We start from the raw sequence: 18,394 nt of genomic DNA on the forward strand, positions 1-18,394 counted from the left end.
TTAAAAACTGGTTTGATTCTTAGCTTTGAAAAAGTGGATTTCATTTACAAGATTGAAGCAATGATATTTGAACCTTTTCATTTTTAACAACTTTAAAAAAAATATAATAACCAACAATACCTTTTTCTAAAATTATAGAAAATTTAGTAAATATAGCTATAAAAGTCAGGTTGACTATTAATGGACATTTCTATTTGGTGCTATGTGATTTGCTTCTGAGTCCAAGGAGTGTTAATTATTATTATAATTCATTATTTTATGAACTTTGTTTATGGAAACTCTTTAGGGAATTATCATAATCTTCAAAAAATCTTTCAGGGAAATACAGCTCTGTTCTTGAAACAAACTACAAATAAGATCTTCATGTTATTAGAGGTGTACAACAGAGACATCTAGACTACATAATTTATGCAACCCTCTAAGGTGATAGAATATTCTTCTGAATAAAAATAACTGCATTTCTACATTTTCTGTGTTAGAACCTTATAGACTTACTTTTAGTTCCCATATATCAAACTAAAGTCAGAAAACTGTTCATACAGATTATTTTCTTTTTAAGAACACATTATTTTATTTTACATTTATTTTTTATTTTGTTTATTTAGCTTACATGATTTTCTTTGCATGTTTCTAAGGTAAGCATTCTTATAACCAAAATGCTTGTATTTGTAGTGCCTGGCCCTGTACCAGTCAAATCTCTTCAAGGAACATCCTTTGAAAATAAGATCTTCTTAAACTGGAAGGAACCATTGGATCCAAATGGAATCATCACTCAATATGAGGTATTGAGAGAACAAGGAATTTAACTGAAATGTGGACTGAAGAGATAAGAGGGAGAGAAAAAGGAAAAAGTTAGAGGGAAATAATGGAAAAGAAGTTAAGTGAGGATTAGGGTACTAAAATCATTATGAGTTCTTCTTTGTTTTAATTTACAAATTCTTTGACTCCAAATCTGAGTGTCAAAACAGTATTTTATGCTATCTAGGATTTTCAGATTCTTAAAGTAAGTGCATTTTTTTGTTGTTATTTTGTTGTTTTAGGGAAGGAGGATTGTCCTTATCAAACAGACTTACATATTGTAATGGATAATTACACATAAAACCCCCAATTTTCCTTTTTATAAAGTTGAACTCATACTGTGATTTAGGAGAGGCCATTAAATGTCAGCTGTTGCAGAGTAAGGAATTAATACCAAAAGAGTAAAAGAGATTATAAACCTGAGTATTCCAAAGCTTCATCTCAACTTTGAATATCCATCATTATCTTTTCAAATATGAGAAGCTAAAAAGAACAAATGAAAATATCATTTTAATTGCACATGTGTACTTCTGTTCCTGCTTAATCAGTGTTGATGAGAGTATAAATGCTTAAGATTCTAATTACTACAGAATGAATCCTGAGAATGGGTATTACCAGCACAGTCTTATATTTTGTGACTGTTAGCATACTTGAACAGAATTTATGTGAAATTTGTTTTGTAACTTAGACAAAGTATAGAATAATGTTAATAAATATTTGAACACTTTCTGTGTTTCTTATACATTAAAATATATAACCATAAGTTTTTGTATATATGAATGCATATTTAAGTATATTGATTTAATATTTGATGTTTTTTGATGGAAGAAAATAGATATATATTGGTATGATCAGATATAACTCTAGGTATGTCTGTAGACAGATAGATAGATAGGTGGATAGAAATACATAATAATAGAAATAACCATATCAAAAAAAGAAGGAAAAGAAGTGGAAAAAAATGATGATTCACTCCACAAGGGTGCCCTTGCATTCTACCTAATTTTAGAGGGCTGTATTTACAATTTATTATGACTCGTATTAGATATGTAACAGGAAATATATTTCTTAAAACAGGTCAGCTATAGCAGCATAAGATCGTTTGATCCTGCAGTTCCAGTGGCTGGACCTCCCCAGACTGTATCAAATTTGTGGAACAGTACACACCATGTCTTTATGCATCTCCACCCTGGAACCACCTACCAATTTTTTATAAGAGCCAGCACAGTCAAAGGCTTTGGACCAGCCACAGCCATCAATGTGACCACCAATATCTCGGGTATGCAAATAAATAATCACAAATAGGATTGATTGTGCTCTTCGTATGTAATAGCACGTTCTGGAGAATTACATATACACCAAGTGTAGTTCATCTCACACATTAAATCTTAGGTACAGTTACTCATGATTGAAGGCACTTTAAAGAAGTATTTGAATACAAATTATTATTGGTTACATATGTCTAAACCCAAAAACTTCTCAAATAGTCACTTTCAATTTACAGTGGTCATTTAAAAAAATACATTATATCTTTATTAAAAATCTTTCAAAGTGTATTGTAAATACAAATAGACCTTATTAATCTCCTGAGGAGTTGGGAATTATTATATCAGATCTTTACTACAAAAGAATTTTATCAAAAAAATGATAGAAGATCCTTGCTCTAGTACTGTAGTACCACATAACTTGTCTCTGTTCTATTTTCAGTGACATTTTGATAATTTTAAACAAATACAGGCTTTCCTTTCTCTCTTATAAATTTAACATAAGTGCATCTAAATTTCAAAATGGGAACATGCATGAGAATTTTTGGTTTATAAATAAATTTAATTAAATTTTATATTCTATTATGTTCGGTTTTATAGTTTGCATTTGACTAGATGGTTTACAGATGTTATTTTTCCATCAGTCAAATCAATAATTAAACCTGATTAAATTCTTGCTAGGAATTAGCATTGTAATATGTCCTAAATCTACTCCAGTTTATATAGTGTTTTATCTTATTTATTTAAGATTACTGAAATAAATATATATAGAACATATATATAACTGAAGAATTAAATTTGAAAATAAATGTTTTAAAGTCAGCCTAACATATTAAAATACTAATTTTGACTTTGTAAATTGTTTTTGATCATTATGTTCATATTCATTATAGTTGCTACATAGCATATATTACTGATATATCATAATACTCATTAAAAATGTCTACTACTGTTTGCAGCAAAAGACAAATACTCTCTAAATTAGTTTGAGTCTAAAATTTTATTTGGAAATGTGTTGAATATAGTACAAACTTTGAAAATTTATCATGTGTAAATTAGCCATTTTAATATGAGCTATAGTTTGTTTGCATAACATATAATTTATCTTAATATTCTAGTTAAAAAGAATTTTAAAATATCCATTATATCATTAAAGTAACAGTGTATTTAAATTGTCATTTTATTTGCTCTGTTTTTCTTTCTGATAATATGCACAATTTCACTGAATGTATACTTCCTTAAACATCTTTCTACACAGAAATAATCAAAAGCCTTTTGGCATCACTCTTTTCACCCAGCTCAACATTAGGAAGCTCTCATCCCCCTATTAAATGTCAAATATTTTGAAAATTGATAGGTTTCTTTTTTCAAGAATCTGGCAACTGATGCACTAGTTCATGGTAATTAAGCACTAAGGTTGCCATTCACCACACTTAATATGTTTCTATTATGACCACAGTGGTGAAAATGGTCCAGATAAGTATAGTGGGTCTTTCCACAACCATTAGTTCATATATAGCACTTCCCCGCCAGGCAGCCTTTTACCTTTCCTGCCGTTCAACAACAAATCTTAGCTTTATAGCTTTTGGTGCCTTAGGTTCCTGGATTAACATTCAGTGGCAGATGTTATGTTATAAATAAGGTACATTGTAGATAACTAGGTATTAAATTGATTTTTCCCTAAGTTAGGATCATTTATTCATCCAACCTATGATATATTACTGTGAATTGATTGAACTCTTTTTTTCTTTTGGTCTCTTTAATCACTTATCAGCTCCAACTTTACCTGACTATGAAGGAGTTGATGCCTCTCTCAATGAAACTGCCACCACAATAACTGTATTGTTGAGACCAGCACAAGCCAAAGGTGCACCTATCAGGTAAGAGGGGAAAAATAATAGTTATAGAAAAAAGCAGCCAGTAGAAGAAATGTTTTCTCATAGTTGCTTAGCAACCAATAAAAGTGGCTCACTTGTAAGTGACATTCATTTGACAATTACTGTCAGGAAGCTTTTTATTTTTGTTTTTGTTTGTTCGTTTTTCATTCGGACAAAGCCTACAGATAGACCTGTAGTTAAAAGCAAAATCCTAAGGAAATTTTTGAGATATTCATGAATTGAACCATTCACCCTCTCTGTGCTGTTTGATTTAAGACCGTTACCTTTTTTTTTCCCCCCTCTAGTCCCATTTCATTTCACGTCTTCTGTTGGTATCTATGGTATAAAAGCTTTGAAGATATTTGTCAGAAATGAGATGAAAAAATAACTCCTGCCCAATGCAGTAAATCAGTTATGAGTAATTTTTTATGAGTGACTGAAAAATAGGGAGCTTTGAAAAAATAAAAGCAGAACAGATATAATGAATGAAGCCTATGTGACTTTTTAATTCCTGGTTTATTCTTTAACAGGAATTCCATGATAAATACTAAAGTTCAATTTGCCATTTCCATTACCTTTCCAATATTAAAATCTCTCATATTACCTAATACCACTCATCATTCAGAAAATTGTGAACCATGTTGTTTTTATGGGTTGAATCAAATTATTCCAACCATTTTAATTTCTGCACATTTGTAATTAGATGAATGTTTAAAGCTTAAGTTTCCATTTGAAACTTATAGATTTTGTGGATGTTTTGTTATCAAACTTCTGTTGAGAAAAAAATCAAGGTACAGAAAACAGTGCAGGTATTTCATAATTGAGTCATCTTAGGTTGTTTATATGTTCTTTTAAAAAATTAAAATTAATTTTTGTTCTTTGTGTAAAATGAATACATTTGACCATAACAGCACATATTGTTCAAATAATCCTGTATCACTGAAAAAGAAGAAATATTTTTCTTAATTAAAACAAAACAAACAAAACATTGATAAAAGAACATGAGTCATCAAGGAAACACTTGAGTCCTTTCTGGCTAAAAGTCATGGAACAACACACCGGAGAAAAAGAGAGATGGCTGAGTGTACTTGTAATATAAATACTCGTGAAGCACTGGCTACTTGAAAATTCAAAGTGCGTATAAGGCGCTATTCATGAATCAGTGATCTGTGAGTGAATCTGATTGCTGATCCTAAGGAAAAAAGAAAAGATCTGCATTCAAAATCTTCTATTGACAAGTAATTAGGGTCATTCACATGTTGCTACCTTTGATAAAATTTACTTCATAGGTTCAATTCTGCTGCTACTGTTTAAATGAGCTGCCAGGTACTTGTATTTTCTTTTAAGAGTTAGACATTTGAGTGAATTCAGATTTACTTTGTGTCACTTGCAAACACAGAGTATTTGTATTATTATTATTATTGCATCACTGTGCTGTGTAACATAACTTATCTTAATTCTTTAACCAATCGCTTTCACCAATGTGTATTGACCATATATTAAGTGGTAGGCATTGTGCTAGGCATTGTAAAGGTAAAATGACCACAACAAAACACAGAGCCTGTATCCAGATTTGTTATATACTATTAGAGGTGCCTGCAGTCTTGTAAATCCTTTGCTCATAGCTGGTGCTGAGTAACTTCGTTGACTTAGTATGCTATTGATAACACATTTTTAAATAAAAAGTATTTTTCCCAGTTTGTTTACCTTTATTTATCACATAAATTCTAATTACCAAGAATTCATATAGTCTGAACTAATGGTTGTGCAAAAGTGATCCTTAATAATCACATATCCTCTTTCTCTGACACAGAAATACACCTCTTTGTGTTTGTTGGTAAGACATTTGACCTTTTCTGGAATTGAGCCTGAATTATATACTGTACTTAATCCACAAAAAAATAAATTTAAATTTTGTAATACTATATGAGGAAATAATAATGATAATATAAACAAATAATAGATTTTTTTAAATGAATGTTACTACTAGGAAAAAACAGTATGTTTTCCAGCTGACGTTCTAATCCCACAAATTCATCTTTAGTTTTTTGTGATGACTTGCCCAGCTCACCTATAGGTAGGTGACAGGTGGCAGACCAGACTGGTCAAGTCAGGCAATTTGGCCTCAGATGAGCCTTCTTACTTTGCTCTGTGAATCTTTGAATCAGGTACTGCTGTCTTCTTTCCTCTGACCACATTCCTACCTTCGATCTCCCTAGGAGTAACTGGAGTCTTATATTGAGGCTTATCTAGTCCGGTGTCCTAATTTCTTTGAAAATGAGGGGACATACTTGGATGTAATCAAGTTTTGCAGCACTGAATTTATGGTTTGGTTCCTCAAAGTTTTGATCTGATCTCTATCACTCCCTTCAGATGTATTTAAAAATATTTAACTTTCCAACCAATATCTTCTTTAGTTATGTCAGCCTGTCAGAATCTCTTCTCTGGTAGTATTTTAGGTCATTCCACCTGTCTGTGGCTCAGCACCCCCACCAACCTCCTCCCCTCACAAAAGAAGCCAGACCTACTAAGCACCCAGGTAAACCTGAGAACATCCAGCAGTTACCTTGTGTGCTATCATCGGCCCTAAATACTGAGTTCTATCCTTTGCTACTTAATAGCATTACAAGCCTCTGCCAGATTGCATTTTACCATCCATGTGTACCAACTCCAGTGGAAATATGTATTCTTTCTGCTGGTCTTCCTAAGGTCAAACAAACTAATTCCAAAATCCTCTGTCAGAGAAACTGGCAAATCCTTGTTATACATAGTTTGTAACATTTAGTTTCATTTTCTTAAGAATGCTGAAATTACCAATGGTTTCCATAAATTTGTTGATTCAGTAAAGTTCTATATGTGCCAGAGCTGAGCTGGATGCTTTGAATAGGAATTTGCATAAGGCAACTCAATATGTGCCCATTAGTGGGGGTGGTAGTGTCGTAAATTGATGACTGATAACAGTGCTGTATGATAAGTGACAGCAGTTAAAAAATGTGGTGCTAGAGCTGAGTTTTGAAGGAGAGGTAGAAATAAGCTTGACTTTGGGTCACTTAGTAGAGGGGGGAGTTTGCCAAGAAGAGAAGGGACAGTTGTCCTTACAAATGATTGCAAAGCAAATGGTGGGATATGGAACATAGCATGATGTCAAGAACAGCAAGTAGTTGAGGTCACTGAGAGTGAAGGGTGTGTGGCAGAAGAGACAGCAGCTGAAGCCACAGAGATGAGCGGGGGCCAGAGGGAGAGGCTGTTTACTACCAGCCTGAAAACTGAAGGTGGCCACAGAAGCACTGTAAAAATGACAGAAATTGCTATGAGCAATTTTACATTTTTAGAAAGATCACTCTGACACAAATACAAAGAATGGACTGGGGGTAATCTGGACTGAGAGTTGGGATGGTCCTGGTGAGAAGTGCTCATGGACCACATAAAGAAAGTAGCTGTGGGAGTGCAGGTAAGGCTGTGTCTCCTATGCTAGGTTGTAGGTAGGTAGGATGTGTAAATCTTGGTGCGAAGGGAAATGGATGGAGTGGAGACTTCAGGTGAGAGATGATGGTAGCTTTTGTTATAGAAGTGGTAGCAGAGCAAAACATCATCTAAGAATTCAAGGGGTTTTTTTTTGAGGTTTTATTAAGTAATAAATATTTTTAGTATTGCTACTCCAAATTTTAAAAAGTCATGCTCTTTTAATGGAATGAGAAGTTATTTTGTATGTTTTGCCTACCTTAGCAATATTTTCACCAAGTTTTGTCTTTAACAGGTTGTGGCATTTACACAAGTTATAATCAACACTGCAGTGAAAAATCCTGTTGTAAATGATGCAGCACTCATTGTCACCAGCTACTTTGTCCTTCTGTTGCCCATTAAGACTGCATCCCGCTGCTAATGTACAACATGTGGGATGCAGTCCCGGCAAGTGTGGTGCTTTGACAAAATTAATTTTTGGTGTAATCTTTCCAAAGACTGAAAGTTGCTATCTGACAACTAGAACTTTGAAACCTCTTACCAACATTTTGAGATCTATCCTTACAACTTTCTTCACTTGACAATTATTAATATTTTTCAAAATGAATATTTCCCACATTTAGAATCGTTTCTTTAGAATACATAATTTCTTTTTTCTAAAAGGTTTTCTTCATAAATGAATTAAAATTCTAACTTGAAGAGATGTAATTATAAATTATAATACACATAATGTCCCATTTATTAAAAGATTGACCCAATGTAACTGTGTTTTCAAAGAATGAAAATAACAGCAAAATATTGTAAGAACACAGAATAGTTCTGTGATGAGGTGCAGTTTATTGTAAGGTATAATAAATGAATGTGTATTTTATTTTAGTATTTTCCAAGTATAAGCTCTACCTGTTTTAAGCCATCAGGAAGCTATCCATTTCATGGTTACTTTATTTTGTGGGGAAAATATAATTTTTGCATTTTAAAATCTAATTTTTCATATATACTTTTAGTTAAGTAATTAAGATATAATCATGGAATGTAGTCAAAACATCATTTTTTCCACAGTTAAATTAGGAAAAGAAATTGTCTGATGTTCCAAGTTCAGCTTAACAGAAATACAGATCAAAATACAGAAGTGTTTTGTTCAAATGTTGTATGTTAGGGATCTTCCCTTGGTCATGTGGTCATATACACACAACTTTAAACATGACAGCCACCATCCTCATCCATCTGTAAAATAATCCATTTCATCCCGTATATTTAAACAGATCGAATAGTTCTAGCTGATTTTCCTAACCACTGTCATGATATAGAACTGACTTGAATTCTAAATAAAAATGCCTTGGAATTTAAGCAAATAGAGAAGTAATCTTTTTGCCCCATTTTATGGGCATAAAGCTTGTATTAGCCTGAGTTAAATAAGGGAGAGGTTATTTTAATTTTACATTTATTTTACAGAATCATAGGAGGAAGAATTTTTTTTCTAACAGAAAATAGGAGGAAGTATGCTCTTTCTGTTAAATCTTTCCAGCCTTTAGGTGACTGCCGCTCCAACCAATAGTTTGATTGTGACCTTATGGGAAACCCTGAGCCAGAACCATCTAGCTAAGCTCTTTGAGCCACAGAGTTTGAGTAATTTTTTATGCAGGAAGAAATAACTCATATATGCACCTACATAACTGAAATCTGTTTCTTCAGGTTTCTGCACAAACTGACCACCTGTATTAGTCCATTTCTGCTACTTATAACAAAATAGTTGGAACTAGGTAATTTTTAAGAAAAAAAAAATATTGCTTACAATTTTGGAAGCTGGGAAGTCCAAAGTCCAGGGAACACATCTGGTTGAAGGTCTTGGTGGTGTCAGCAGTGACCCAGGGATCTCACATGGCAGAAAATGGCATTGAAGGGAAAGACTAATCCCTCATGTGCTCTTCTTTTAAAGCCCTCAGAACCATGCCCATGACCACCATTTTTAATCCATTCACTATAACATGGTCCCCACCTTTCAATTACCATAGTGGGATTTCTCACCCTCCCAACAGTCACAGTGGGGGCCAAATTTCTAATACATAAAACTTGGGGGACACAATCCAAGCTTTGATGAGTTTGGAGGGAACGTTCAATCTACCCCACCCCATATGAAATAGCACTTTCCGTTCTCCATTTCCATCATTCTCAATTTCCCTTATTCTTCTTTATTTTTCATTTTACTTGTATCTCCCTATTAGGATGTAAGCTTCATAAGAGTAAAGATTTTCACTACTGTGTTCATTATTGTAACACCAGAACTTAAAATAATGAATGGCCTGTAACAGGCACTCAATAAATATTTGGTGAATGAACGAATCAGCACTGGAGTTAAAAATATGACAGCAGCCACTATCTTTAGTGAATTTGTAATCTACTAAAGAAAAACCATGCACCTGAAGAAATATTTATAACAGTATAATAATACCAGATAGTATTTGTAATGTACCATGTTCATGATCCAAGCAGTAAATATTATACGACAGTAATTCTTGGCTTTTTCTTCAACCCAGAATTTCTGAGGATATTCTTAATGGTTCCAATCAGTGTCTCTGTGGGATTATAACTGGTTTTGGTGAATGAGGGACTAGATTGAAAAAATATCCCATGTGATTATGACTTCTACCCCCATGTCATCTTTCGAATACCTGCATGTCAAAAATTACCACCATTGGCTTTAGAAGGAAGACACAATGCTAAAGAGTGAACTAGTCAAAGAAGACTTTGTGGCAATCACTTCTTGATAAGTCGAAGAAGACTTATCTTGCTTCTTGGAAAAGCAAGATAAGCTTGACAGTGTGCTTTGTTTGTTTAGGTAACCATGCTCATACCAGTTTCAAATGGATAATGTGGTAAGATATTAACCCCAGTGTAAAGAGCATAGAGTTTGACTTATGAAATGATGGAAGCAGTGGGACTGGGAAGGAATGGTATTTTGAAAGTCATGAAGAGAAATTACAGGGAGATAGAACTTGGTTAAAGATAGAACTGGTTAAAGTTAATGCTAGGATCTTGAGCTTTGTTGATTCAGTAGCTGATTGTTCCTCTTACAGTAACAGGAAAGTCATGAGAGAATTAGCTTGTGTCTTTAAGGAGCACAGAGGTGGAGAGCAGGGAATGGGACAGTAACCAGGGGTGATAATTAAATTTTTACTCCTTTGAGCATCGAGATATTGGCAGTGGGCCAGCAGGAGCAATGGTGACTTGGGAAGTCTGTTCATGAGAGGAATAGGAATTCCTCCTAAAGCTTGAAGGAGACATTTTAGATAAAATCTGAGGAAGTTTGTCTAATTTGTTATTTTCCTATCACCAAGAGGTTGTGCAAGCTAAGACTATAACCAGGTTCACAGAGGATTTACTTAAAGGGTGTAAAAAAAAAAAATCCATGGTAGGCTATTACAGGTAATTTTGGCTTCAGCCCCAACATTTTTCAGCATTAATTATCAGATTATCTCCCTTATGTTTCATATAATTTCTTTTTGAGCTAATGAAAAAAATCCCGGTATATGTTTTCTTACACTCTTATAACTGAGGAGAAGTGATGAGAAGTCATCATTTGACCTCCCCCCAAACTAAAAATACTACAAATTATATGTGGTATAATGTTTTATATGGTATTATATGGTTTTATATGGTATTATATGTGGTATAAAATGTGCCATTTTTAACTTTTTAAGCATAAGGAAACCACATTTCGAGTATTGAATGAAGATTTATGGTGCCAGTATATTGATTTTAACTCAACTGTAGAACGATTTTCAAATGTAATTAAAAGGAATGAGGAATATATGAAATATGGGTAAAGTGATTAAAAATATTAAGATGGCTTTGGAATATTTTTAATTGCTAGACTACTAATATCTAGATCTAGCTAGAGTTAAGTACCATTAGGCAGACAACCATAAGAATGAAAAAGCAAAGGCGCATTTCATGTAATCAGTCAAATCACTTTTAATTTGATTTCTTGTTTCTTACCTTCTGTCCTTTAATTAATTTATATTGATAATAAGAAAGTAGAAAGGATGAAAACATTTAAGAAAGTGGAAACGTGGTTGGAGAACAACCTCTCAAGTTATATAATAAAGGGAAGAGCTTTTCTTTTAAACATGAACTTTATAATTTTTAGTTTAGGGTTTCATCTCAAATTCAATGAGATTTCTCCCTATAGTGACTTTTGCTTGTTTTTATAGTTACTTTTTATGAAGTGTAAATGCTTTTATGGTCTCACCGTGATTATAGTTGATCTCTATATGGATTATACACATACTTTCTCAATTGTGTGAAAAAAGATAGGAATAGATGCACAAAGTTACGTGTCTTGAAAGGAGCTGATTAAAGACTCAGCCCAACTAATGACTGTAAAATGCCATTAGAGGATTTTGGGCAGTATCATTACATGGAAAGATACTTTTCATATTTTCAGTATGCTGAAAAGGTAGCATGCTGAGGGATTTCCGAAATGAAAGATAGCAGTATGGCAGACAGAGGTGTACCAAGATTTTAAAATGCAAGGGAGTATTTCTCAGTGATGTTACAGAAGAATAATAGTACAATTCCAGCTTGGTTTGAGTGTAAGGGCAAAAGGAAATAGGAGAGATGATTTAAAATGACCATGAAAATCTGCTTCTGGGTGGCTGTCTCAGTTACTTTAAGTCCTTACCACGGACAATCACAGATTCATAAGTGGAGAAGGTTTTAAAGAAAGTAGTTATTTTTGTTTTTGTTGTCCTTTTAAACTGTATTAGTCTTGAGAGGAGCAGAAAGTATTCTCACAATAGTAGAATACCAGAAATTTCAAAAAAAGAAAAGTGCATATAAGCCGGGAGAGCCAGGACTTTTATTCACCTCTGTATCCTCAATACCTGCGTGGTAGCTGTTAAATATAAGTGTTGAGTGAAAATGGATAAAAGAAAGAATGGGGGGGAGGGGAGGAAGATATAACAACTACAATTTTTTTTTTTTTGAAGTTCCTACAACAAGCAAATGGAAAGGACATGCCTGGGTGGGTGGGGGGAGAGGGAGGAGGGAGGGAGGTTTCGGTGATGGGACATAATAATCAACTACATTGTATATTGACAAAATAAAAAAATAAAAAAAAAAAAAAGAAAATGAAAAATCACAGGAAGAAAGCTAACTGAGGAAATTCTCATTATCCAAATAGTGTTCAGGATTTCTGAAGCAAAAAAAGTACTTTCATGGAGAAAGAAAAGAGTACCTTGGATATGTCCTAAGCCAAAACATCAACAGAAACAGCAAAAACAATTTATTCATTGCACAAATACTTATTTAAATGCCCATTATCCTATTTGAAACTTCACTGGAATATAAAATATGATATGAAATGTGATGGCTATTGTATCAGTTTGGGGTTGAAAATATCCAAAAACTGATGTGAGTGTCATGTCATGAAGACATTTCTTTTGGCAGGAGGTGGTGGTGGAGTGGGAGGGGGACGGGGTGTGGAGATCTGCTCTTGCCATCTAGCTTTCTGTCTGATGTCAGTCCTTGCACAAAAAATATTAAATATTTTTAAAAAGACTCTCGGAAGCCAGTTTTTATTAGTCTTTCTATATGTGTATGTCTTTGTCTGCTTGGGCTGTGATAATAAAATTCTGGATGACTTAAACAACAGACAATTATCTCTCACAGTTCTCTGGGCTGGGAAGTCCAAGATCAGGGTGCTGGCAGATTCGGTTCTCGTTGAGGGCTCCTTATCTAAAACTAATTATTTTCCAAAGGCCCATCTCCGAGTACTGTCATATTGGGGGTTAGTGTTTTAACATAAGAAATTGGGGTAGACAACCAACATTAGTTCATAACAGTATAGTATAACATAGAGAAAGAAAAAAATAAGGCTCATGGTGTAAGTTTTAATGGGAGCTCAATTTCTCTTTGCCTCAGTTTCTCAATAGTAATAAAAATACAATGCTTCATTTCTTCTACAGCCATTCAAAGAATAAGTAAATAATGATAGTAAAGAAAAGATGTATTTTAAGACTAAATGCATGTCAATAGAATGTATATATATATATCTGTATATATGTGAAAATCATTTTCTTAAATTATTTATCAAAACATTCCCAACTTACAAAATTGAAATAATTTATCTTTTATGGAATTGGGAATAGTGCCAAATCTGAAAGTTCAATCTAAGGTGTTGCTTTTGTCTTCTATGGAGTCATAGTCAAGTTTTTTTCCCAAGGACAGACTGCACCTTTTTTTCCTTCTCTCTTCTCTGGTACTGGCAGTTCACTTTGCTCCTAATAGATCTAGAGAGACAAGTTGTCTTGGGTGAAGTGTCCTTAATTTGTAATGTAGAATCTGTGTCAATTTAGTAGAATTAGTTGAGGTTGGATGTTCACTAGATTTTTTTCTGTTTTTTTCTAGGCATGCAATAATTAATGAGGAATTTATTTTTAAGGATGAGGTTAAATGATTAGCAAGGATTAATTATTATTGTTATTTAGGGTAAGAATATATGGTTAGGCTTCTTTGAAGAGCATATATTTATAAGTTTATATACATATGTGGATATATCCACAGGATATGCAAATGTATAACATACAACTATGGATTATAAATTAAAAATAAAACAAAAAAGGGCTAGATTTGCCTAACATAGCATATGTCAGCTGTGATCATCCTTTTCTCCTTTCTCTAGGGCTATACTTATGTAATTCCTGTATTTTAAAATTGATGAGTGCCTATTCCATGGTCACCTCAGAAAGCAAGCATCTTGTCAGTATCATTCTTAGGAGCTTAGCAACCCACCTTGGCAAAGGTACAGAGGGTGAGACAGTACACATAATTAGAAATAACGTAGACCTCTGCCTTAGTTGCTTGCTCAAATTGTAATTTCTGACATTTCTGACATTAGTACAATTTCTGTACTCTTCCTAGAAGGAAGGAGATGAATACCAACATACCAGTTTCTTAGCAATATTTTAATGGAAAATGGGAACTGGAATAATTAGGAAGAAAAGAAAGTTTTTAATTTATGAATTGTAATTCTGTCTGTCTTGTAATCTATGAATCTGTTCTTTCGTTCAGTCTCCTTTCCTTTAATATATGAATGTCTTTTGTTTGTAGGTAAAACAAAGTTTATGTTAAGTTGGAATTTCATACCAGGTTCTAAACTCTTAATTTTCGTTGATGCAGTTTCAGTTTTTCTCTCTCTTTTCCTCCCTCCCTCCTTTCCTCTTCCCCCTGTACCCCCCAACCCTTGCTTCTTTTTATAGAAGTCTATTAAAGAAAATATTCTATTCCTGCTGGAGAACCATTGAATAATGACTATTTTCCCTATATAGAAGGAACATATTTGCCTAGTCTCAAGATTCAACATGCAGCCCTACACTCAGCTTATTTGTATTCAGTTTACATAAGCTACCACAGTGCATTTTCCCATCATTTTTAAGAAATGTGAAACATTTAAAAAAATATGTTAGTAACATAAAATATATTAAAAATGGCAACTTTCCTATGTGCATTTACCTAAATTTTTTTTATCTAAAGAATTTTCTACAAAGAAAGAATATTTTTAATATACCAGTTTCAGAAATTGATTTTAAAAAAATAATTATTAGAGATTAGGGAGATCTGTATATGAAAATTGCATTATTTTTTTTTTTCTCTCTCCTCTATAAAATAATAGCTATTGTAGAAAAGTTTTAAGACTTTTAAGAAAGGTATTTGAAGGTTTGGGTTAGAACTTTAATAGGCCAGATGCCATCTGTTTCTACAATTTGTAACATTTTATTATTAACCACTCCAGAAGAAGGAGGCAGTCTATTTCGGTGGTGAGGACAGATTTCTGTCCATCTGTGCCCGTATTGCCGCATGTCACTTGTACTTTGGATCTGCATAGCTCCGAGCCAATGTAGATGCCATGGCAAGGTCAAGAGGTGGAGAAGCCTGTCAGCACATTCTGTCTCTAAGGCTGTGACAACAGCAAACTGGTGCTTCCAGCACCACCCTCAGGCACTCATTCTGTTGGGCCTTGGAGCTGGGCCTTCCCTAATAACATTTAAAGGAAAAATGTTAACTTTAAACATTTAAAGATATTAGGCGAAGAACTTAATCTAGATGTGTCTCAGGTTAATGTCAGGGTCCTTATTAGGGTGGCTTTTTTAAATGTTGAGATTTTAAAAGCATGGAGAATTCTATGGTGATTTTTCTTGCCTTTTTCAGTTCCTTAGTAACTATGTTGGTGTTGGGGAAAGCAGAATCAATGTGAAATTCCATTTTATTGCAAAATAACTGAAAACAAGAGTGCAGTAAATTCACACAGACTATATAAATACTTTTAAATGTGGCGTGTTAATATTAAACCCCTTGTTTTTTTAAAAAAAATAATCTCAGTATCCTGAATCTCTCAATGTGTGCTCTTTTTTCTTTTTTCAAAAGTGCTTATCAGATTGTCGTGGAGGAGTTGCACCCACATCGAACCAGGAGAGAAGCAGGAGCCATGGAGTGCTACCAGGTTCCAGTCACATATCATAGTGCCATGAGCGGGGGTGCACCCTATTACTTTGCTGCGGAACTACCCCCAGGGAATCTGCCTGAACCTGCCCCATTCACAGTGGGTGACAACAGGACCTATCAAGGCTTTTGGAATCCCCCTTTGGCTCCTCGCAAAGGATACAACATCTATTTCCAGGCAATGAGCAGTGTGGAGAAGGTGAGCTTCATCCAAGATTTGCTTTTTCACTGCACTGAGGAAAAGCTGCAGTCAAATTTTATAAATAATCAGTAGCATTTGTCAAGAAAAAAAAAGGCAGACAGACAAGGAAAACTGGTGTGTAGGGAGTATTGTTTCTGTTCCCAACAGTGTGCACAGTTTTGGGCCTACTGGAGGGCTGAGGCTTCATGCCGGTTACATTGCACAAGATTCCTGTTTCCTAGTAACTGCTTCTACTGAGTCTCCTTCAGGAAAGCCCACAATAGCAATTGTGAGTAAAATTATTTGAAGTAGTGGGTGTGCGGCTGCCGGAACTCCACCCCCAGTAACTATCAGGCAGGCATTGTTCTGTCCTTGTTGCTCAGTAGTGGCATATTTCGAAAGATTAAATTTACTGCAGGATAAACAGAATGCGTGTTCCGCAGCAGGCTAATAAACCCTTATAAACTTTTCAGGGGGTTCCAGCCAAATAGTAAATAACAAGGAACAATCCTGTGATTACAAAGTAATAGGGTGCCTGTGGTATATCTGACAGAACCTAAACAGAAGGCTGCCTGGCAATGACTGGATGCTGTGCCATTACAGAAGTCTGCTTTCTGTTTCTCTGGCTGCCCCTCCTTTTCCCATTTTGGACACAGTTGTTTTTGAACACTGCTGCTGATACCAAATGAATATTGAAGAGGAAAACACAACAGGAAGATAGAAACTACCAGTGGTTGCATATGTGGGGACACAACCTGGCCTTTTTTGCCTCATGCAGTTCTCTTTGAAAGATTTCCTTTCCTAAAACTTCTTTTATTTATTTATTTATTTATGGCAGAAAGGTATAGGGAAAAAAAAATGTTGAGAATAGAAATTCCACAATTTAAAATCCAATAGAATATAATATTTTTATGAACTTGTAGCTATATAGGAAATTACTGGGCTTATGTAATGGAGTCCTTAAGGTGGGCACCTGGGACACGATATTAAATATGTGATATACAGTTGCATCACTCACGTTATATCTTGGAATAGTTTAATTGGAAGACATAACAATTCATTTGCATTTCTTCAGGGGCCATGAGAACTTGGGTATTGACTAGGTGCTTTTGAACGAAAGCTTTGTCTTTCTGCTTACCCATATGGTTGGCTTACAGTATAAAACAAAGAAAAGTACCACGGGACCTTGTAAGATGGACTCCAAAGCCAAAGGCTACTCATGGTTGAAGATGCTGTTCACTCCTTTTATTTCGTTTCACTGGGAGTCTTAGGAGGCCAGTCCGATGCCCACTTTTCACTTATATATTGTTCCATACCACTAGTGCAACTGGGCTGCTCAAAAAAGAGAACCCTATGGAAGTCGTTAATCCATTCTGGTTATAAAGTAGCATAGAGTTAGGAAACACATTTCTGTGTTTCAGTTTTCCTCTTTAGAGAGGTGAAAGTTTCCAAATTCACTTTTGTTATTTAGTCTGTTGTATGAGAGGTGTGTTAATGAATATGTGTTTCTTATAAAGGATTTTCTCTGCCAACACTTTGATAGGAATATTCTCTTTGAATTGTTAATATATCTGCACTGCAGTTTCATCAAAGTACAGAGTAGTAACGATATATTCGCAGTTATCCTGGCAAAGAGTTTAAAATTGCTGTGGTTCCCACTAGCAGAGACTGGTAATGCCAATAGAGAATTAACAGCGATTGCTTTTAGCAAATCAAAATCCCTTTGGGTCTTTATGGGAATGTAGAATAACCGCTTGTAGCTTACTATGAAGGCCTCAGGTCACAATTTAGTAATAGAAGTACAAAATCATGTTTAATTGCTAATTCCTCCCTCAATGCTTTATTTTGTTTAATTTAAAAATACTAAGAGGAAATTGTAAACTCTTGGTTTATCAATACACAGAGCTACTCAAGATGAAGTTATACATGCATCTTAAAAACAAATGGCCTCTTGTTCACTGGCTTTGACACCTTTTCCAACTGCTTATGTATTCAAAGATATGCACTGAATGAACTAAGTTCTGGAGAAGTGAGGCGTGGGCCCAAAAGTAGCTGGCGAGGACATGTATCTCTTACTATCACTCCACAACATTAAAAAAATAGTAATAATAATTCTTGTGCTTTTCTCCTTCTGCTTCTTCTTTCTCTGCACCCTCTGTCTAGCAAGAAGAAAATAATCTACATGAGAAATATTTAATTCCTAACAGCTAAATTAAAAGAAAGAATAGATAAATTATACTGAAACAGTGATGCCATCTTTCTATTATCACTTAGCTCTTTAGTCATGGTACGTCCAAGTGAGAGTATGTAAT

The 18,394-nt window shown here is 34.3% G+C and overlaps 1 protein-coding gene across 1 annotated transcript in view; it reads left to right on the top strand.

Moving 5' to 3' along the window:
• LOC103594396 (receptor-type tyrosine-protein phosphatase kappa) overlaps positions 1-18,394 on the top strand; it is a gene marked incomplete at its 3' end in the record, with an annotated part of 459,087 nt that overhangs the window by 440,268 nt on the left and 425 nt on the right. The window contains exons 9-12 of the mRNA XM_008577608.1: positions 673-782; positions 1,876-2,077; positions 3,838-3,943; positions 15,827-16,100. Coding sequence (XP_008575830.1) covers positions 673-782; positions 1,876-2,077; positions 3,838-3,943; positions 15,827-16,100 — 692 coding nt within the window. The remainder of the gene's footprint in view (positions 1-672; positions 783-1,875; positions 2,078-3,837; positions 3,944-15,826; positions 16,101-18,394) is intronic.

Source organism: Galeopterus variegatus, unplaced genomic scaffold, assembly GCF_000696425.1.
Source record: "Galeopterus variegatus unplaced genomic scaffold, G_variegatus-3.0.2 Scaffold68, whole genome shotgun sequence".
In the NCBI taxonomy this organism is placed as follows: Eukaryota; Metazoa; Chordata; class Mammalia; order Dermoptera; family Cynocephalidae; genus Galeopterus; species Galeopterus variegatus.